The 23,161-nt window shown below is 45.6% G+C and overlaps 1 protein-coding gene across 5 annotated transcripts in view; it reads left to right on the forward strand.

The window, feature by feature from the left end:
* The first annotated feature begins 2,385 nt into the window (after positions 1-2,385).
* The window catches only part of LOC146809342 (reticulocalbin-1-like), a 28,695-nt gene continuing 7,919 nt past the window's right edge, over positions 2,386-23,161 (forward strand). For 2 of the 5 annotated variants that reach the window (XM_085616140.1, XM_085616144.1), the window contains exons 1-5: positions 2,386-2,455; positions 4,356-4,612; positions 14,845-15,038; positions 19,536-19,708; positions 20,165-20,225. In XM_085616140.1, the coding sequence (XP_085472266.1) occupies positions 4,389-4,612; positions 14,845-15,038; positions 19,536-19,708; positions 20,165-20,225 (652 nt within the window). In that variant the 5' untranslated portion in view covers positions 2,386-2,455; positions 4,356-4,388. Of the gene's footprint in view, positions 2,456-2,491; positions 2,531-4,355; positions 4,613-14,610; positions 14,805-14,844; positions 15,039-19,535; positions 19,709-20,164; positions 20,226-23,161 lie in introns of those variants that run through there. The other 3 variants (XM_085616142.1, XM_085616145.1, XM_085616141.1) reach the window with 3 other exon arrangements.

Consider the following 23,161-nt stretch of genomic DNA (forward strand, 5'->3'; position numbering starts at 1 on the left):
CTGCATGGCTGAAATTGGGAAGAAAGCACTATGACGCAGCCAGCGGTGTTCTTGTCGTAGTGCTTTTTTGTGTTATGGCTGATGGTCAACGAGGTTGAGGGGCAAGCAACAACAGGGGTTCTGGGGGGTGGGGGAACTGGTGAGTTTTTTTTAAAGCTCTATGGCCCAGCCAGCTCTGCTTGCATCTTTTTTTGTTATGACTGGTTGAGGAGGGGGCAACACAGACAATGGAGGGAAGATGGCAGGGGAAAGCAACAAGATGGATATTGAATAGTGGCAAGCAACAAGACAGACAGCAGGAGTGAACAAGCAACAAAATGGATAGCAGAAGGGACCAAGCAACAACACAGACACAGACAGTGGGGGGAATAAGCAACAACATGTAGGGTGTAGGGAGAGAAAGCTACAATCCAGATGGCAGGAGGGGCAAGCAACAGCACAGACAGCAGCTAGGGGCAAGCAATAACATGGAGGGTGGAAGAGGGCAAGCAGCAAGATGGGCAGCGAGTGGGGGCAAGCAACAACACGTAGAGGTGGAGGGGGCAAGCGACAACAGCAAGGGGGACAAAAGCACACAGGTATAAGAGAGACATGGGGCAGAGAGAAGTACAGGAGGGAGATGGCCTTCAAAGACATGCACTCTTATGGGGCGCTTCAACAAAAAGAAAAAAGTAGCTCCAAAAGTGCATGCAGTAAAAGGACAGAAGTACTTGGTCATGCTTCAGGCGAGGGACAAACACAAGGAATAAGGGAAGACAGCAAGTGCTGACCAAAGAGAAGCAAGCAAATGAGAATGACGATGAAGCAACCAATGGTAAGCAATGGGAGTGCTCTAAGCCCACTGTAAATTAATTAAATATCTCATAAGCAACAAAGCATGCGCTGTTTCAAGTGAAACCTAAAAAGATGACAGAAACAAGGCAGAGCTGCTACTAAAAATTAGACCTTTTATTCTCTCAAACCATCCAGTAGTAAATGATGGAGCGAAGGAATTTCAGAGATGCTTTTTTTGTCTTGTTATTGTAGATTTTTTCTCCAGGGATCCTGACCTAGACCTTCCCCTATGACTTTGTGTTCAATTTGTGATTTATGTGATAATCTGGATCAAAAAGACAGTTGTTTGGGAGTCACTGCTTAATTTGAGCCAGTTGTTTCCGGTGCTTGGCACGAGCACTTAATTGTCAACACCGGTGCTTGGGACAGTTTGCCACAAGGTGGCGCTGACTGTCTAATTTAGAGATGACCACAACAGTTAATTATTTATTCAACCATTCCAAATTACTATTACCTGCTGCCCAAGCCATTCTTATAGCTGTTGGGGCCTGGTAAAGTCCAATTTGTAGAAGTGTGAAGGTTAGTAGTTGTGTTGTTACTGCCATTGACAGCATGGCAGGGGCAATGTGTGGTGCAAGCTGCAAAGGCTTCCTAACGAGAGCCCTGGCACTTATTGTTTTACAAATTAAGCACTGTTGAGAGAAAGTATCACCTTGTACAAGGTGTTGAGGCTGCTATAAGTATTCAGATGTCACCTCTGTGGTATTTCCAGTCTTGAAAAATGATACTTATCCTACAAGCTCTAAAATGCTTGATCTACCCCACATTTCTCCAAGGTCACGCTCTTCAAATGTGGCCCACTTTTTTGGGGGTGCCCAGGCCTATTTTTGGTCCCAAGCCGACCCTGTCTAGAGGTCAAGGTTCCTGTCTCAGTGCTTAGTCCAGCGCCGGAAATTTGGAAGTTGGCGCCTCAGTTCACCACTTTAAAGGATCAAACCGGTGCGATTGCAGGTGATTTCATCATGTATTCTTCTGAATAGTCGGGGTGATTGCAGGTGATTTCATCATGTATTCTTCCGAATAGTTTTTAACTTTCAGATACTCTCTTTTCTCTCAAAGAACGTGGGCACGCGTTTCACAGCCTCTATTTGTAGGCCCCTCCCTTATAGTGAGGGTCTCATGACATACTAATACAGTTTCTATTTGCTGAGGGGGTCACCCAATGTTAAATACCTGTTCCTCTAAAAAAGGGGTCTCCAGTCTCCACAAACCAAGATTCACTTGCAGACTACTCCCCATACTGAGGTATATCTCGTATAATAAACGTCTCTATCCTCCAAATAAAGATGTTCTCCTCATGATACCAACTCCAGTACCCCCCGCCCCCCTGGACCCCTCCCCGTTCACTCTCTACTCATTGTCCCTCAGTCTCCCTAAAACGAAGGATGTCCAACGTATGCAGAGCCCCTCCCGCGCGACCCCGTAAAACAGTGCTAGCTCTCGTGTCAACGTGGCTCCCTGCAGCCAATCAGAGTGCCCGCTTCCATTCGAGGCCGCGCCCTTTAGGGAGACTTAGCCTGTGATTGGCTGTTGTTTAGCTGAACTCCGCCTGCCTGGGGTAAGTTTAAAGGTACAAGGGGGGCGTTGGAGGGTCTCAGACGGAAAGGAGACAAACGGGAAGGTAAGTGAAAGTACTAAGGGGGCTGGGAGAAGTTGAGTGTTGTTGTCGGATGAAAGAAGTGGGGGAGTTTGAAAAGTAATTGAGGGGGGATAGCAGAAATAAGGAGGGCTAATCTTGAAGTGAGATCTGTGCGTGTGCTACTAGTGAAAATGAAGTCTGTAAAGGAAAGACAGTGGGCCACCAGAAAACAGACCGTGAGAGCGGTGTCATTTGCTATTGAGGAAAGTGAGGCACCGATGTAGGGAGGCGATCGGAATTTGAGTGTGAGATGAGTTGAGAGGTTTATAAACTGAGTGAAAGGTCTGAGTAGGGTGGGCTTCAGAGAAAGGGGTGCCAAGTAGTAAGTTTGAGCAGGGAAGTTCGGAGAGAAGCCGTGATTGGGTTCGCAGAAGGGGTTGGTCCCGTTGACGAAGGGATGGATGCTCCCTCGTGCACACTGCCCAGATTCCCAGGAGTGTTCCGTGAGTTTATTCTCCCCGCAGGACAGTCCACTTGCTACCTCCGTGACCCCCAGTTGCTGCTGTTTGCATTGTTTTATCCACGCTCTCTACCGGTTCTGTGCCATGTGCGCCCTTCCTTTCATTCCCGCTGCTGGCAGCAATCGGAGCGGTAACTTTTGGGCGTGGTAGGCCACAACGAAATGTAAATGTCGGTATTTTTAAAAGGATGTGCTTACGTGACACACTTAAAAGTTTGGGAGTCAATGATTTTAATACTGGAAACTTGTTGATGGAAGGCTCAGGCGGGAGTCATCCGGGTGTTTGAAGTCGGCGCACAGGACGGAAGGCTGAGCCGGGGAACGCATTTGCCCGAGCTCCAGCCTGGACCCTGGGGGCGGAGGAGGGACTTGGCGAGGAAATCGGTGGGGCCGCGTGTAGCGCAAATAAGTTGGCTGGCTAGTGCGTAGGCCGCACAGATATTGAATCCACTGCACAAATAATACTGCTTCCGAGCGTGTTACTTATTCCCTGTGTGTGCACTATGTGCCCACAGACCTTCGCAGTAATGCCCGGTGTGCTCTCTGTGCCAGCACAATTTCTAGTAGCCCTCAGTGTGTTTTTCATGCCCGCAGGCTGTCTCAGTAATGCACTGTCAGTACTTCTTGTGCAACGGTGTTTAAGCGTCTTGTGCCAAAAGACTATCTGAGCAATAATACACGGCCTGTGCTACCTTTAGCCCGTTTTTAACGCACTATCCCAGTAATGCCTTCTGTGTGCTCGTTGTGCCCAAAGGCTGTTTCTGCAGTGCACTGTTGGTACACCTTGTGCCCCGGTGTACACTGCACTGTGTGTGATGCAACTTTAGCTCCTATGTTCACACACTATCCCAGTGATGCACTGTGTGTGGTGCATCTTATGCCTCTTTGTTCACTTACTATCCCATTCACGCACTGTACTTGTGCTCAAAGGGTGTCCCTGTAATGCACTGTTTGTGCTTCTTGTGTCCCGGATTTCACACACAATCCCAGTAATGCGTTGTGAGTGCATCTTATGCCCCGGTGTGCATGCACCATGCGTGTAATACACTGTCGGAGCTGCTTGTCCTCCCAGTCTCTCACTAACTCACTGTCTGTGCCTCTTGCGCCCTTGCCACTCACTCATTGTCCCAGTAAGGCCTTTTTTTGTGCTTCACGTGCCCTGCTGCCCCTGGAGTGCTCCAGGAATGACCTTCGGATTTGGGTACTTCTTGTGCCCACAGCCCTTCTGAGCGGAGCGCTGTGCTTGCTACTTGTCACCTGCTGCCCATGGACTCTGTCACTCTGTGTGTTCTTCCGCTGCACTACTATCCTGATATGTCTTGTCTGCACCGCATGTACCCACAGACTATCCCAGGGGTGTCCTGCGTTTGTTTCATGTGTCCCCTGGACAATGCTAGTTATGCTTGTTTGTACTTCTTTCAGGGAGCGCTCCTGCGATCAGAACTACTTACCAAAATGAGGTTGCTGGCTGTCTTGTGCTTCTTGGCGCTCGCCACGTCAGTAGTTGTGTCCAAGCCCACCCAAGAGAAGAAAGGCAGGGTCCACCAGGGCAAGGACCTGAGTGACCACCAGCACGATGACAACAAGGACTTCCAGTACGACCATGAGGCCTTCCTGGGTAAGGAGGAGGCGAAGACCTTCGACCAGCTGACGCCGGAGGAGAGCAAGGAGAGGCTTGGGTGAGACTTTGATTTCTTTGATGGGCAAGACACAGTGACCGTGGGGAAATCGTGGAACTGTGCAACTGGAGGGGGGGTTAAACCATTGTATGGAACCTTATCGATGGGTGTGGATGACATCTTGGGAACACCTCCTGAGGTGGGGATGGGGAGGCCTTTGGGCTCATAAGCAATGGACCATAGAGAAGGTTTCACCACCAGCATAACATAGGCCCTTGCACTGCAGCAAGTCCCTGCCCTTCACGGGTGCCTACATGGCTCAAGATTGGTGTCTCTCTGTGAGCTTGCCTGACTAAGTGAACTTTTAGGTGATCTTCACTGAATCGTCATGTTGAGCTCTTTAATTTGTGCTACGTCTGTACAACAGACTATTCAAAGACTCGATGGAGTGTCGTTTCTAGGGTATTCGGATGGGTGTCAAGACAGGACTGTTTGTTGACATGCAGGGTCAGCTCCTGACCCATCTTCCTCCCAAGAAGCCCCTCTAATCCCTGGTATTGCCAGCTCCAGATCTAGGCCACACAGAGGACTCCGCTGAGCTCCAAGTGCAACCACTTACTTGGATAATAGAGAAGTTAATCCATCCTGTTCCCCTCTGAAAATACAGTGATGCAGAAACCAGTAGACTGCCCATGATTGGAGAATGACTTGTTCTGAGCTGCTCTGATTGGTCCATGTGCAGGGATAATTTATTCATCTGTTCCCACTGGTCACTCTAGCTCCCTAATGAGAGAGTGTGGAGATACCATTTTCTCCATTACATTCTGTAAAAGAGCACAGTGTAATACGTTCTTCATTCAACACTCTATTTCTTCTGGGTCAATTTGACATCCCCTGCATTCAATATGGTCTGAGAATGTGTAAGTCTGTCCACTGGGCTCGAATCTAACAAAAAGCCAGTTTCGGTCCATCATAGAATGTCTTACATGGAACGTATATCCATTTGGTCCTTAATATTATCTTACAAGTAGACAGTTTAATGTGCTATCCATTCATCGTCCTGTGGTCTCTTAGGACATGGTCTGTGGTCTCTTATGAGAAGGTTAAATGTTCTATCTATTAACCTCTCCGGGGTCTCCAGTGAAGCGAAGCAGCATTTTGCCCATTTATCATTCCTCTCTTGCAGTGAGCTTGCAACTGTCTGTCCATTCATCGCTCTCTAATCTCTTACAATCACACTGGTGAAGACCCCTCTGATCTGTCGAGCTCTACAGGGACGCTGTACTGCTCTGCCCTTCCAGCTCTTTGTGCAGTGAGAGCTTGTAACACTGTCCATCAGCTGTTCTTGGGTGCACACCTGCTGTTGCTCTGTAGACTGACACTGATGGCTTAACACCAAATGTTGTGTAGTCTTGTGCCATGGTACCACTGCTCACGTTCCGCTCTTCCATTTAGATCGTCCCACCCATTTCTTTTGTAGTATCTTCTGACTGGCATCTCACTGTTTCTGCCTCGCAAAATAGAAAACTCTGTATTGCTCTTCCTACCAATTATGTTTGGTGGTATCCTGGCTCAATGACCAGCACTCTTTGTGAACACGCACAAAAAGTATTCTCCATTCTGAAATTTCTATGTTTGCAGAAGAGGCTGTTTAATTGCACTTTGGGCATAGACATTTTTATGTGCGGGGTATAAATAAGTGTACCGTGTAGGGTGCATTTTAAGTGGTTCAGGAGATCCTCTTAGAGTTGGGCGAGCCATGGTTGGCCATCAGCGAGCATGAAACTATGCACCTCTATTCACTCAAAAAAGGGATGGGGACCAATTCCTACCCCAACCTCCCAAACTGAACTCACTCACAATTTCTGACATGCCTCATCATTGGGCTTTCTGTGAACTGCGACTTTAGAGAGTTTTCACTGTCAGGACATGTAAAGCTTAAATACACATGTTCAACTTTTTAAATACCTATGAGCATTTAGGGCCTCCCTACATTCAAGTATTATGAAAGCAGGTTTTGGACTGGCAAAGGTTAATTTGACCATGTTGAATTTGCAGTTTCAACACTGAGTTGCTAGGCTGCAGGAGAGACCTAGAGGTGGCAAGATCAGTGCTGCTTTCCTCTATTGACATTTAACACACAGGCCCTGGTTAGACAGTTTAATATAGTAGAGACTTATATAGAAGTTGTGAGAAAGTGCCCTCTTTCTGCATGTTAACCCCCACTTTTTACTGAACTGCTGATGTGCTTTGACTGTGTGTGCCCTGGGCTCCTGCCAATCAGGAACCCATGGCCTATGTTCTTTCCCTAAAACTGCTTTGAAGAACAAACCCAATTGGCACTCTCTGGCCACAGGTCAGTCCCTGGTAAATGGTACCACAGGTACCCAGTGCACTGTGACCAGGGAAGGCCTCTAAGGGCTGCAGCACTTATTGGGCCACCATTAGAGGCCCTGTACCCTTACACTCACACACTGCCTTTGCAGGCTGCATGTTTTCATGCAGAACAAAGTGAAGAGTCAACATGGCACACATCCCTGTGTGTCGTGCCTACAACCAACTGCCCTGGCATAGATCAGTCACCCCTCTAGCTGGGTGCACTATACCAGTGGTGAGGGTACAGGTGTATGAGCCCAGTACTTCTACAGTGTCGAAGTCCATTCTTAGACATTGTAAGTGCTGCCATTAAGAGTACATGGTGCTGGGAGTTTGTCCTTACAAACTCCACAGAACCATAATGGCTGGACTGAAAACTGAGAAGTTTGGTATCAAACATCTCAGCACAGCGTTTCCCAAACTGTGGGCCGCGGACCCCCAGGGGTCCGTGACACATTCCCAGGGGGTCCGCGAGCTGGATCGTATTATATTGAAGCGCCCATGCGCTACTTCGGCTACAAGCACTGAATGACAGCGCAGGGGCGGCAGGACCAAAAAAAAATCGGGCCAATCACCATTTCAGCTTTGGGGTGGAAGCTGAAGGGTGATTGGCTTATTATTTTATAGGCGCGCACGTTCGCACGGCAGTGCGTCTTCCCTCACGTTTGCGGCCAGCCCAGGAGCATTTTGCCACCCAACGCCCTGTCTCTGCTTTCGCATTCCGGCATCTCGGACCACTCGAGGAGCATGTGAGTGTTTTATTTTTTAATTACATTTACAGCTAGTGGGCAAGGGTAAGGCCAGGGGAATTCGGACGCCGTGTTTATTGAGGCCGGGTGTACTTACCCATACATGCCAACATTTCAGGAGAGCAAAGTGGGCGATTCTGTAAAAATAATCGGGAGAATGGGGCCTTGAATCGGGTTACTGTCACGTATGGGCCTTGGAAGTGTGTTGCTGCAGGATCGGACATTTAAAACGCAAATGCGCGTGTTTTTCTTACCTGTTAGAAGCATGGAGCGCCAGGGCCGGCTTTAGGGCGGTGCGACCGGTGCCACCTTCCTGGGGGCACCGTGCTTGAACGTTTAGTACGCTTTTGAAGCACCTGCTGCAGCGTTTCTTTCCCCGGCTCACATAAATGTCACAATAACTCCTGTGATTAATTATCGTCCGAGAGAGATCAGCATTTTGCATAGTTGAGGTTTTGACTTATGTGAAGTTAGTGAAGGGGGTTAATATGCCTTCTGCAAAGAACGTGTACCAAGTGATTACAGAGTGCGTATGTACAGGTCAGCAGGTTACTGCTTTCAAAAGAAACCTCCTTTTATTACTTGCAATTTATAACTTTAAGAAGCATGGAGCGCCAGGGCCGGCTTTAGGGCGGTGCCACCGGTGCCACCTTTCTGGGGGCGCCGTGCTTGAACGTTTATTACGCTTTTGAAGCACCTGCTGCAGCGTTTCTTTCCCCAATTATCGTCCGAGACAGATCAGCATTTTGCATAGTTGAGGTTTTGACTTATGTGAAGTTAGTGCAGAGGGTTAATATGCCTTCTGCAAAGAACGTGTACCAAGTGATTACAGAGTGCGTATGTACAGATCAGCAGGTTTCTGCTTTCAAAAGAAACCTCCTTTTGTTACTTGCAATTTATAACTTAAATTCCTAATATAGAATAGTGAGCTATTGACTTTCATCCCAGAACTGCATACACACTGCAAAGAATACATTATTGGAAAATTGATTGTTGCAAAAAGGATTAATTTGGCTAGAAATCGATTCTTATTATTAAAGAGAACTCCCAACTATGCAGTTTCTTTTTCGACTCTGAGTTTGGGCTTCTCCACACCAAGTACTCTCAAACTATACTGCCTACCAGTATGTATGACATGTGACTCCTACACTTTTAGTCTTTTGGCTTATGTAACCTTTCCTATACACTGATTTACACACGTATGATTGATTGTCTCTGTGTAATGTGTGTGTGATGCAAAGTGCTCGAACACCCTGCACTAGTATGAGTGGCGCTATATAACTAATTCAATGCATCTGAGGGAGTGTGGTTATGGAGACTTCGTCACTGTTAAAGGGTGCTAGTGAGAGACTCCCTGGTAGAGGTGGTCATGGGGCGCCAACAAACATTGTCGCACAGGGCGCCACCAGCACTAAAGCCGGCCTGTTTTAATTTTTTGACATTTAAATTGTAAAAATTGCTTGGGGGTCCCCGGACTCCAGTAGTGATTCAGTGGGGGTCCTCAGGAGTCAAGAGTTTGGGAACCACTGTCTCAGCACATTAAACCCACACTGATGTCAGTGTGGGATTTAATGAAAAATGCACACAGGGTATCTTAAGGATGCCCCCCTGAAAAACGACCTACTATTAGTGTCCAGATTCTGGAAACGCTTGGGAACGGGGGAGGTTACGAAAGTGTCCCAATGGTGTATGAAGGAGATTTAGCTCAGTGAATTAAAATGGGCCAAAGCTACAAGAAGGAAACTCCAGACCATTTGTGAACACTTGAATGTGAAAATGGACCCGCAGACCTTGCAAATTAACGAAATAAAGAGTGTTCTTAAATTGCTGGGGAAGGAATTGTCTAGAGCGATAGATAGGGAGTACCTGAGTAAGAAAGACTCTTTAAAGTTTATGAGAAATAGCTGGGAGAAAGAAATCAGTTACCTCTATCTAGACACATTACCGAACCAATGGCTGAGAACGGAAGTTTTAAGGATAAGAATTGGTATTAACCCGGCCTTGTCAAACAGTAAAATAAAATCAGGATTGATGCAACCCGATGGTAAATGTACGTGTAAGATTGGTACGAAATGTAATATTCTACATATTTTATTGACTTGCCAACATTTTTTAAACCAGCGTAAACTGTTTTTACGTCCAATCTTTTAAAAATATGATGTAAGGTCGCGTACCCAAGCATGGGAGCTTCTTGCTGATATGGAAAATTTAGATACTGCAATAGCCATTGGAAAGTATATGCAGGCTGTAAATAGGTCCCCTATGGAAAAGGAAATTGCCTGACTATAAGCCTAAGTGAAGTTATGAGTATTGTGATTTAATATGAAAGGTTCCTGTTTTAAAATTTTGCTTGCAAAAACTGTTAGGAATGAAGTTTTAAGATAAAAAGGAGTTTTTGACTTTAAAATGGCATAAAAAGATTAATTTTATATTGTTTTCAATTTTTTAATGTATGTGGTTTAAAGACCTACGGTCTAAATAAACTTTACTTTGGGACTTGAACTACTAGTGTCCAGGCTGGGTAGCTGCTTTCAGCTGCCACCACCAGACTTGTTTCTGGACCCTTGGGTCGAGAGACTGCTGCTCTCAGGGGTCTGAAACAATGCTCATCCTGGTACGAGGTGCCAAGCCTCCTCCCCTAGGATAGGCATGGTCCACGAAAGGGAAGCTTCAAAGGCTTGCCGCCTTTGTGAGCTTCGCCAGGCCTTTTGCTACTCCCAGCAACTGGTCACCACCGGTTCAGACCCCCACTTTGGGCGGGAGAACCGACGGGAAAACCAAGTGAGAAAGGGAAGTGTTCCCACCTCTGCCAACTCCACCCCTCAGGTGGGGTAGGCGAGGTGAAGCACAACTCCCAGACCCCGCCATCTTGCAGATGGGGGGGACCCAACCAACCAGGGTGAGGCTTATGCCCCCCCCCTCCCACTGGAGGGTGGCATAATTGGGGATGTCCCCACCCCAGGGAAGGAACCCATTGGTCCCCACCCCAGGGAAGGAACTCATTGGTCCTAACCTTTTACCTACCTGTAACTTGTCTAAATCTAGTATTTAGGGGCACCCCTGAACCCTGCTTCCTCAGACAAGAAACTACAAGAAGAAAAGAAGAAGGACCAAACAGCCGTGCCGAAGCTAAGAAGAGGAGGACGCCCACTGACTTGGCTCCAGCCCTTACGGCCCTTCCCCACCTCGAACCTGCAGAATCAAAACTGGTGTGTCCTGCAGCCAGCAACCTCAAGAACCCCACAGACCTGCCCTGCCTTCAAAAGAAAAGACTCTGTCTCCCGTGAGCACCGGATTTGTTCAACCCAAACGTACTCCAGCTCGGGCTAAATCTACGAGTCTGCACCCGAAGCCCACGGCCTGAGTTCGATTGGCCCAACACCACGAGGAGGTCTCCCTGGCGATCCTGACCCAAGATCCACCGATCACTGACCTGCATCTAGCCTCCAGTGGACGCCTGCAGCCTAAATCCGGAAGGTCCCCCCCCCCAACCACGACAAGGAGCTGGTAAGAAGATCCAACCCTAATAGACAACCCCACACCCGATGCCCCACGGCCTTGGGTGGCCCAACCGATGGTGTCTAGCCGAGCCCCAGCATCCCAACTTACCTCTCCAAGTGGTGGTTCTACCCAGAAGACCTTTGTCCCACCTTTGAACCTGATAACCCTAGTTTCCTCCATAGGATAACATTGAGTGTTTTTCTGTGAAAAGTATTTGGGTGGAGTTGGAAAATATATAAAAGTCTCTTTAACTGGAACCAAATGACAAAAACGCTTTTACTTACTTGTTTACAGAAAATGTCCCAGTGCAGTATCCAGGTATACTACACCTTGTAAGAAAAGTAATCTGCAAAGTAATCTATTTGACATTCTATTGAAAAGCCAATACAGAGTATATGTACAATATTTCAAAGCATTGCATTACTAGTAGTTCTACTGTAATCAAACCAAAGTATATATACTACTGCATTTTTAAACTGTATTGTTACTGCAAAGTACTTAGCACTTACATGTGCCAGGCTTGTTTGGTTCTAGAAAAATAAAGTAACTAAAATAATAATTTTATTCAAAATCAATTGGTCTGAAGTTCAGTCTTTGGGTGTGTGATATCATTTATTGATTGAGTGTGTTCAACAAATGCTTAACACTACCCTCTGATAAAGCCTTGCTGCTCACCCACACTACCACAAATAGAGAGTAAGGTGCTGTCTACTTTGACCTCTGTCTAACTTTGTGGTTCCACTGGACTCTGTACACACTATACCTCACTTTGGTATAGTATATACAGAGCCAGCTTCCTATAGAAGTTAAATATGCTAATCCGGTATTAGCCAATTACACCTATACTATAGAGGTAAAAGCACATACATTGGGCACTGGATGTCGGACCCCCCCCCCACGTCAATAAAACAGCACTAAATCTAGCAAAAAGTGAGTGTGCTCAGACGTTTTACGACATGGGCAAAGTGGGATCTGGCCCAGGGCCCCAGCCTTCCTGGGAGGGGGGTGGGCCTGTGAGAATCTTGCTTTGATGAACTTGAATTATTCTTAAACAGATTATTGTAAACAGCTTTTTTTCTTTAATTTATTTTTTAATGGGGTGAATGTATGAGCGTCTATTGCAGACATGTTTCAGAGAAATGTGTTTGTTTCATGCAACATCCCAAAAAAAGTTTCTTTTACATCAAACCAGGTCCTCCCATGGGAGGGGCACACAGATATTATTTGCAATAATAGTGAGGTGGCGCTGTGTTACTATATTGAAAACCACATCACTGTCCCTGAATATGAAATGTAAACACGTTTTGAATTTGGACCAGTGTGCCTGTGCACTGCCAGTGATTTGACCAAAGAGGGCACGAAAGGGCTGCAACTAGATCATAAATTCAAATCTGTTCCTAACACCGGACCCCAAAATACGTTTGGTCCAGGGCCCCCAAAATCCTTAAGAGGTCCCTGAGTGTGCTTCCTCAATAAAGGCTTTTCCTGACGATACATTACAGTGAGGAGGAGACCAAGTATACAACTAAAAAACGTATATGAGAATACTGTGACCACTAGGGTGGGGAGCTCTGGAAGAGGGAGGAGGTTTGGGAGGCATCCTATACATAGGAGGACAAGACCATATGTTAGAACCCAGGCGTTCCACAAAGTATGAACATATATGGTGAGTTTTGTGCATTCTTTTCCCAAAGAGCTGCGTTTTTTAAACTCTTTTTACCTCCCAGAAATCGTCTTTCCATCCAAGATATACTTAAGAACGACTGCCGCTCAACCCCCCCCCCCCGCACCCCCTCCACCCCACTCCCGTCCTTTACCCTCACCTTGTGAAACTTTTCATTTTATGTGACCGTGTGAATGTAGCCAGCCCTATAACTGACTGCTCTTAAAAAGAGCGGATTGGAGGGGAGAGTTAGCTTCCCATCACCACCTCCATGCAGAAGCGGCATTTTACCGAGGAACCACGGAGGGTTGTTAAACAGGAGTAGGGGGGTCAGCGTGTATGCCAAGGGGTACTGTGCATGTCAAAAACGCCAGACCGTGCTCTGGTCGCCTGTGTTGATCATTACACCTGGTGCTGCTCTGCACTTTCCCTTCCGAGTATCATGTTTCAACTAGCCGAAGGTCTGCGTGAGAGAAATCTGTTTAATCTCATTAAAAAGTTAATGTTTTGTGTGAATTATCTGAAGAACACCTCCTGCTGCGGCGGTTTAGGGGTTCACGAGCTTTCCAGGGTGAGTATCAGCTTAGGTCCCACCGGATGGAGAGGAGGGGGGGTCACTGCCGTTGATGGGTAAGGCAGGTGGGGATGATTATGGTGCCTGCGTGGCACGATGCATGGCTTGTGCGCCGCTCTGTGCGCGTGGCGCCGGGGCCAGCGTACGGTGCTGTCTCCGGGACTCTGCGTCTCCTCACACCCACGTCTCACCGTGCGTGCACTGGGGGAGCCCCGGCCTCTTCGGATGCCAATGCATTTCTTCCCGAGCGGCACTCTGAAATGTTTCCTTATTTGGGAATAATCCACCCTCCCCTGCCAGCGGGTCCAAACGCGGGCCTTGTTTGAAGCCAGTCTTTAGAGGCTTTCAAGTCTGTGCCACATCATAAGGCCTCCCCTCTCGTGTTGCACCATCACCGCCTGCCGCCACATCTCTCTGCCTCAAACACATCTAAGGCCACTGTCCAACCCTCTATGTGGCAGGTATGGCTTTCTACTGGTCCTTTTCAGATTTGAGCGAGCCATGATTGCCCCCCTCACGCACATAAATCACCTGCTATTGTTACTACTAACATCTCTACTCACTCCTGGCTGTTACTCCTTCAAATCCTCTGTTTCTCTCCTTGTGTTCGTTCACACACTCCTTCAAACTCTGCCATTACCTCACAACATCTGTGCACATCACTCACGCTCATACTTAAAAGATCTCCCCGGCTTTTCCTGTCGCCCAATCACTCTCTCCAGGCACCCTTGCCTCCACTGCTGTTACTGTAACATTTCCCACCTAGCTGTTTCTAGCTCCCTTCATATTTGTCCCTACCGGTATCTACCTTTGACCCTCCCGCCCCACTTGTACTACTCTTTACACGTAACTCAGTCACTGGTACCTGCAACTTCCCAGGCATGTTACATTCCCGTATTTGATCCATTGACACATACCAACTGAGACCTATAACCAGCTGCATCTGCCTGTAGCTCTTCACACGTACGCATGCATGCTTTATTTGTACCCCTGTCTGCTGTTAGTTGTAAATACACTTGTTAATCGTGCTGAACCCTGGTGATCCAAGCAGTCATCTGCCTCCCCAGCCCTATGGGACAAGGTTTGCCTTTTATCTGTTCTGAGGCTGCTGCATGATATTTCCTGTAGTTTGAGGTCGGCCTCTGTTTCCTTCTGGAGTTTTTACCTCTGTTAAAGCAGCTTTGCTCCTTCCTAGACGCATAGTGGATAAGATTGACGCTGACAATGACAGCCTGGTGACATTGCCGGAGTTGCTGTCCTGGATAAAGCTTGTGCATGGTCGCTGGGTGGACGAGGATGTAGCCAAGCAGATGGTGCTCTACGACAAGGACAAAGATGGCCTTGTGTCCTGGAAGGAGTACAGCGACCAGCTCTACAGCCATCTCATAGGTGAGACCCTCTCCCACTGACCTCTGCCCTTTCACTGCAGGAAGATTGTCACCAAGATAGACAAAAACCAGGATGGCGTGGTCACCCACCAAGAGCTGAAGGACTGGATCCATCAGACGCAGAACCGCTACATCTATGAGAACGTCAACAAGCACTGGTCTGACTACGACCAGAACGGGGACGACCGCATCTCTTGGGAGGAGTACAAAAACACCACGTACGGCTATTATGCAGGTGAGAGATGAGAGCAGCTCAGGCAGGAGAGCCGGGCAAGTTAGTGAGGGAGTCGGAGCTGTGGAAGGGAGCTACCTGTACTTGGATGAGGAGTGAGTGCAGTTCAGGCATGGAGAGCCGGGCAAACCTGTGAAGGAGCTGGGTGGGGGGGGGGTCTGAAATGGAACTCCTTGTACTTGGATGAGTGAAGGTCTGGCAGGGAGTAGAGAGCAGGAAGTGAACTGTGGGGGCAGCAGCTTGGGCCAGGATCTCGGGCCACACCGGTGAGTTGCTTGGTCACCGAGCTAAAGCAGGAGGTAACGTTCAGGACAAGGCGGGGAGCGAGGGGCATGCAAGTGAGAGTGCCGCCCAGTGAGAGTAGCTTAGTAAAGATTAATGTGTCGGGTGAGGTTGGAATTTAGGAGCATCACGGGCACACAAGCGAGCGCTACAGCAGGAAGCTGCACACAGTGAGACGCCCGAGTATCTTGGCCACAAAGAGCATAACCACACTACATATCTGTAAGACTAGTTGGACGTTCTCATAGATGCACAACCTTTGCATACTCGTGCAATCCACTGGTTCGATTCAAGATGGTCTTTAAAAATGAAATTGAGAACATCCCCAGGAGGTTAAACCGGTGGAACACGCAAATTCTTTGATGCACATTCTTTCTTTTCGAAGGGATCTCAAAGACTCCCAGTAGCAAACATCTGGCACTTGAACCCTTCTTTTTCTGCCTTTTCAGCATGGGTCTTTCAGAAAGTCCTATCCTATGGTTGAGTCGCTAGTAGTCTCTTTTAGATCGGGATAGGGTAGCGTTAAAGATCATCCAGCTGAAAAGATGACTTGCTTGAATCACCAACACATGTTGGCTAGCCTCAAAATCAAAGCACTCCTGCCACATGAATGGTTGTACTGATCACTATGCGGCTGCTTGTTCGATTCCAACAAGTGGCAGCTTTTTAAAGAGTGTGGACGTCTTTATCTTCCTCTACCGGTATTCCTGCTATGACCTGTTCACCAAATGTTTTGATGTATGCACAATTATATCGACATTGTATTTTTAGGGTTTAAAAATAGCAGCATGTCCAGGAGCAACAAACCACTGGTGAATAGGTCCGATATCTCATGGTCAACCACACAATAACATAGTGTCCTCACACTCTTCTGAGATCCAATGGGCGGAATGAACCGTTCGCTAATAACTGAGCACTAGGAGAAGACTAGCAGAAGAACCGAGTGATGCGTAAACCGGTGAGGGCTTTCAGTGAAAAGGACCTATCTGGGGCACATATTTCATCATTCACACAATGGAGAGTGTAAAGCTTATCGGCTCGTAATGTTTGCGGTTCGCTTGCTCTTCAAGCTGGGCCAAGTTATTGTATAGTCAAGTCTCACTTCAAAAAAGGATATTTGGATGCAGGCGTTTAAAAGCCAGACCAACACATTTAGCTTAGGCAGCACTAAGTTTCATGGAGGATGGCTAAGATCTAAGAAGAGGGTACCGTGTTTTTCATGCCTCCCATGAAAAGTGAATACACATGCAACTTTCTGAGTCTAAGCTGTTGAAGCACCTACATTCACTCTAATAATTGAGGTGCATTCACCTTGCTCTTAAATCAATTTAATGGTGAGGAAAATATTAAAATGTCACCTAGCAAAGGTCAAATTCCCTTAGGTTGGCACCACAAAGAGTGCAGTGGTACCGTCCATCTCTTTGCAAACATAAACAAACAAGGTCCCGCCATGCCTCGATGAGCCTTGATGATCATCACCGTCAAACATTCATCAAAAGAATGCGGAAAGGATTCAGCTGTCCTCTTTGTGTTCTGTGCAGACTCTTGCTTAGGAAGATTGGGCGCTGCACTGTGGTGGCAGATGTTTTAGTGTGAATTCCCTACCCAACCGGGTTTGGGTGGTGGATGTTGGCGCATTGGAAGCCCAAGAACCATGGTCGGCTTTGCATCCTTTTCAGGGCTGTCCATCCAAAGATGGCCACATCCTCCTGTCCGAATTCTAATCTGGAAGGGAAGTGACCATGGGGCTGGAAAGTGATAGAGCTTCATGGAATTCTGGGAGCACCTACTCCGAGTGCTGGACAGCTGCGTACCACTAATTCTGTGTTCCCTGATGAAGTCCTGTTTCAAACACTCCTGATGACCACAATATGTTTTAACATTTTCAAAGACTATTCCAGGCTCTACCAAGGTGGGAGCATGTAAAGTATGTGAATGTCTATAAGATGTAAGTTGTAAGTCCTCCTGAAAAATGACTCCAATTGTAGATTGTGTAGCAGTAGAGATGTCATTACAGGAAGTTGTAGAGTGCTCTAATAAGCATTCTTATCTTTCACCGTACCTTCACTTTCCAGTATGGTGCACTAGCTGTAAAGAGGCCTCTGGTAGGATAAGTGCCTTTTATATAGATCATGATCATTGGTAAGGCTCTCAGCACTGAGCTTATTAGCCATGACTGTACAATCCCTCCCCCTAAATATGATTGAGAGCAGAATTAGAGTGTGGATCTAGGTGAGGAGAGGGGATTGCAATGCTGACTGCAGGCTGTCTTGTAGGAGCTTGGGGTCTTCATGTGGCCGTGTTTGTTGCATGCTGCATGGCAGTAAGTGCAAGTTTAGTGCTCGGCCAAAGCTGCTTTCAATCTCTCGCTGATGCCGTTATGTGGTTGAGTCTTGGGAGGTCTTAAGCAGAAAGCTTCCCTTTTTTTTTTTTTTCTGGAATAGATGTTATATTTCTGTGCTTTTTATCCTCGTTCTCTTTTTATGTTTCCAGTTCTCTGTCCAGCAATTTCTGGGTTTGGGTCCGATGTCTCACTCCTTTCTGTGTTTTTAGGGGCGCTCACTCTGGATCTTATTTCTCATTTTCCCCTTTCTTTTTTCTGCAGTTACTTACTCTCTATCAAGATTGTGCTTCCCTATTCTGTATTTAGCTGCATCTAGTTTTCTGGATCCTGTTTCTCTACCTTTAAGTTTTTTGTGCAAATCTTGACCACTTCCTCCCCTTTCTTTGTCCTGCAGAAGCTACTTCTGGATGCAGTTTGTTGACTCTTAATTCTATTTTGCTGTATTTTTCTCTTGCACTCACTTGACTGGGCTCTTTTCTTGGGCAGTGGAACGCTCTTATGCTTGTTTCCTTTCTTTTCTGTGTGCTGTAAATGCATGCAAGACTTTTTTTTTTTTTTTTTTTTTTTCCCCCTAGTGCTCAACTGGCTCAGGTCATATGTCTCGCTTGCTTGTTCTTTCGTTCTACCTGTCTGTGGACTCATTTTGGGTCTCTAGTCTCTTTTTGCCGGCTCCTGAATGTATTAATTGTTTTTTTTACTGTCCTCTGCGCTAGCTATATTGAGATGCAGTGCACATCTCTCTCAATCTTCTGGTCCGCAATCGTCGGGTGTTCCTCTTTGTTTACTGTGCTGTGTGGTAACTGACTGGTTCATGCTTCCCGCTTTCTTGTGTTTTGTAATAGCTGACACTGAACCCAGTTCCTATCCAGGTCCATTTTCCGGTCTGCAGTAGACCCGGTTCCTCTTTAGGTGGTATGCTGGTTCTAGTTCTTGTCTCTCGATCTCCTGTGCTTTGTGGTCTGGATCTAGTTTCTCTCTCCATCTTCCATTCTGAAGTGGCTTGTTGATATAGTTCCTTTCTCTACTGTGTTCTGTGGTATGTGGCTCTGGTTTCTGTTGCTCACTTTTCTGAACTTTTGTTGTAGCTGTGTCTGGATGTAGTTTCTGTCTGTCTTCATCTTCTGGTCTGCAGTAGCTGGTTGTTATTCTGGATCCTCTTTATTTACTGTGTTCTGTGGTACCTGGCCCTGGATTCAGTATCCTTTGATTCTCTTCTGTGTTAGCTTGTGTACTCGCTTACTTTCCTGGGATCAGCAGCAATAGCTGATTATGGGTCCTGTATCACTCTACAACCTCAAGGCGCTTTGTTATGGCCCTGCTGCCCTCTCTTTCTGTTTTCTATATTCGCTATCTCTAGATCCATTTGCTTCTGTATTGTGGACTATTAAACTTTGAGCCATTCCTCTTTTTTTTTTTTTTTCTCTCCTTGTGTTCTTAGTAAATGGTAGTGAATCTTTTCCCCTCTGCACCCACATATCATGTTTTTTTTCTGTTTTCCACCCTCTCCCTCCTCCTTTCTTCATCTTTGGCCATCCACTGTCTTGGAGGGGTCTATTTATTCGTATTGAAAAACACTGTTACTTTCTCACTAATGTTGTCCTAGTTCTTGTAATTTTTGCTAATTCTGAAATAATATTTTTCTAAGTCTGTTTTGCAGTTGTTGACAGTAGATGCCATTTTTCTCCCTTCAGTATGTTTTGCAGTTGCATGCTCTGGTCTCTCGCATGTCAAAGTAGCTTCATCTATTGCATTTAACTATTCAACACAAATGAATCTGCTCTTAAAACGAAAGTTTTAATAGTATTCTTCACGATGATGAGAACAGTGGTGGAAAAAGTATGAGGCAAGAGCAGCTAATGATCTGCCTCTTCCAGGTGAGGAATTTAATGACCTGCCGGATAAGGAGACATACCGCAACATGATGAAACGGGATGAGCGCCGCTTCAAACAGGCTGATAAGGATGGCGACATGATAGCCACGCGTGACGAGTTCACCGCGTTCCTGCATCCCGAGGAGTTTGACTACATGAAGGACCTGGTTGTGAAGGTGAGCAGATCTGCCCCTTCCTTTTACATTGAGAGTGAACATCACTCATTTAGTGAGGAAGAGCACTCTGCGCCACCGCTCATGAGGACCAGAATACAGCAGAGGATAGAGGGGCTTGAGCTAAAACAACTCCTCTACATACCTTTAGAATGGTAGCTTGGGACTGAATAGTCCTATGTGCAGGGATGTGTTGGCTTCATTGGTGCCCGGGGCCCTCCGAGGGCCTTCTGTCCTTTGGGCATGGTTGGGCAGGCTCAGATGGTTGTTGTGTTATTTGCCCATCTCTTTATCTTTCTGCTGCTTCCATCTCTGGTTCTTTCCTTACCTGACTGTATTTGTTTCTCGTGACAGGAGCCAGTGTTCTGGGAATGTAATTGGTTGTTTAAAGATGTTTACAGTACTACTTTGACCTCAGACGAAACATATGAACCTCTTTGTCTGTTTTTATTAATCTAGGAAACCATAGAAGACATTGATAAAAACGGCGATGGATTTGTGGATGTGAATGAATACATAGGTAAGACATCAACAGGTGAGAGAGTGAGTGGCTACACCGCAGGCCTCTGGAGTAAACCTCCCAGGTACTTCCTATACCATGCTTACAGGGCCGCACTTGGAACCAAAAGCAGCCATGGCGAATTTTGTCAGACCAGCCCCCATGTGGTGCATAGTGAGTACAGTGAGCGAGCCAGGCCACTACAAAGGGGGAACTTGGGCGTTCTCCCCTCAAGGAAATTTGGGGATAAGTGGTGCATTCTACAACACCTTTCTCATTATATATTCAATTTATTAGCTTTTAAAGCATAGTAAATGACCTTACTGTGCACCAGGATACAAAAATCTTTTTGGGGCTCTTCAATGATTCCCTCACTATCACCTTCCAACGGTGCCCCTCTCACATGTATTTTATTTGTTTTATAGCACCTCTCATACCACTGTAGGGTGTCGGAGCGGATGTATGACGTAACAACGCAAGTCATTACAACGCGTGCAGTTACATCGCGGTCGTTACAACGACTACGAAGTTACTACGCTATGCCATTACAACGCAAGTCTTTACATCGACTTGCGCTAGATGGCGTGCTAACATTAGAAAAGCGTAATTTACTATTCCAACTCCAATCCACTTAACAGTAGGGAAGGTGTTGGGATAGTAAACTACACTATTTGTAATGTTAGCACGCCATCTAGCACAAGTCGATGTAAAGACTTGCGTTGTAATGGCATCGCGTGGTTACATCGCGTTCATTGTAACAACCGCGATGTAACAGCATCGCGGTGTACTGACTACGATGTTTCCCGTCAGAGCACTTTATATCACACGCATACAGAGACAATGAATCATACATGTGTAAATCAGCATATAGAAAATGTTACATAAGGCAAAGGGGACTGTAAGAAGTAGGATTCACATGTCATCCATATTGGTAGGCATTTTTCAAGAGTGCTTGGTATGGAGAAGCACAAACTCAGGATTCAGAACAATACATTGTTTAAGGTTGACTTTAATAATAACAATCTAATTCTTCCCAAACAAACCTTTTCAGCAACATCAGTATAATGAAAGACTGGAGAACAAATATAACTTTCCAACCTGTACCATTCAGTTTGCATGCAGCTCTTTGATGGCACTTCATAGCTCACTGTTTTAGATTACGATTGTAACTTGTGAACTGCACAGTACCAAAAGAATCTCTGACAAAAGCAGTAACCAACTGAGCTATGCACATAACTTATTGTTCTTTGATATGCATTGTGCATGTTCTTTGCAGCAGGCATATTAACCCTTTGCTCTACCTTAGATGAGTCAAAACTTCCACTAGAGAAAAACTCCCATGTCTTTCCAGCAAGTAAGCTAAACACCAGAGTTAAATTGATACTTTTATTGTTGCAGAAAACTGCTGGATATACAAGGAAATTTCAGTGCTTTTAAAACTGCTGCACTGCTACAAAACCGGCTCCCACCCTTCCAGGCTCCCCGGGAAACGCCTGATGCCCAGTACGGCCAGTGCCGCCTTGAATGATTATAGTCCTGTTTTAAGGTAGAACTGCCAAAGAGACTAACAATGGAACCTTCTATGTTACCGGCACCTGGAATTAATATCACCCTATTATTTTCTTACCCTCAATAAAATTTCATCCTACATAAATCAAGGGGATGTGTGCATTCTGAATAGCACCCATTGTTACAGTGCTAGTTCCCTAAGGAACATAATCAGTTGAGTCAAACAAAAGCTAAGAAGCACCACAAGTTTATGAAAGAATTTAACAATAACAGTATATATATATATCAACTTCAATTGAGAAGGCTGAGTATTTCTTGATTTCAAGTTCTTTATTCCAATTTCAATACAGTACGGTACAGCCGACGCGTTTCGTCCTGACACAGGACTTCTTCAGGGCTGTTAAAAATACATAGTTATATAATTACAATTACAAAAGGAGTTTTTTAAACAATTAAAAAATTATCATACATTCGATGATAAATTGGTACACGCGGCCTACATTGAGACAAACAATTTTTGCTCTTTCATAAGGTCTCTAAAATTAAGAAAAGTATTTACAATCCAATACGGATATGATTTATGTTATACATCATATCCATAATTTCACAATGAACCCCACAAAGAGAACCTAACACAGCAGCATTACATTTATCATATTGAGTGTCCATATTAATAATTATCTTACATCAGCATCAAGTGACTACTTGGAGAGGAAAGAAAAATGAAGAAAGGAAAAGAAAAGAAACTGGGAAATAAGGGGGGAGATTTATACTGCCATATGAATTTATTGTTTCGATCTGTCTTATTATAAAAAAAGGTCATTCCGTAGTTGCAGATTTTTTGTGTGTAATACACTTGAAGTTCCTACCCAAATCATAAATTATAGTAAGTATATATGGTACCTACCAAATCTACAAGTGAAGATAAGATCACTCCTATGGATATTGATCAGACTTTAAGCAATATAAGCTGATAGTCTCCTGTCCCAATCATACTCATCCATCTAAGGTGTGAGACAGATGCTGAAAAAATAAAAACAGAACAAAAGCGGTGTGTGTATATATCTAATATATATCCTAAACAGGTACTCTATATGTAAATGGAACATATGATTATATTTATTATTTATTATCAACGATATTCACCTACAAACATATAGTCTCTAAAGATCAAAAGTGTTTGATGTAGTTTGTGAATGAGAATATATGATTAATACATGCAACATATGCATTACCTGTATATAAGAAGTTCCAGAATCGTAATCTTTTCACGAGTTTTATCTAAGAAGTATTATTCAACACCATTAAAAGGCTGAAGTCATCCACCTAATTGAGTGGAGAAGTACCCAATCCGATCTGAAAGGAGGAAACCAGATAAGAGAGCGCCTAAGTTTGAGCTAAATTCCAGTCTAGTGCTACATTATGTGTCAAGCAGGGCTGTCTCTTAA

The sequence above is a fragment of the Triturus cristatus genome, chromosome 7 (genome assembly GCF_964204655.1).
Source record: "Triturus cristatus chromosome 7, aTriCri1.1, whole genome shotgun sequence".
In the NCBI taxonomy this organism is placed as follows: Eukaryota; Metazoa; Chordata; class Amphibia; order Caudata; family Salamandridae; genus Triturus; species Triturus cristatus.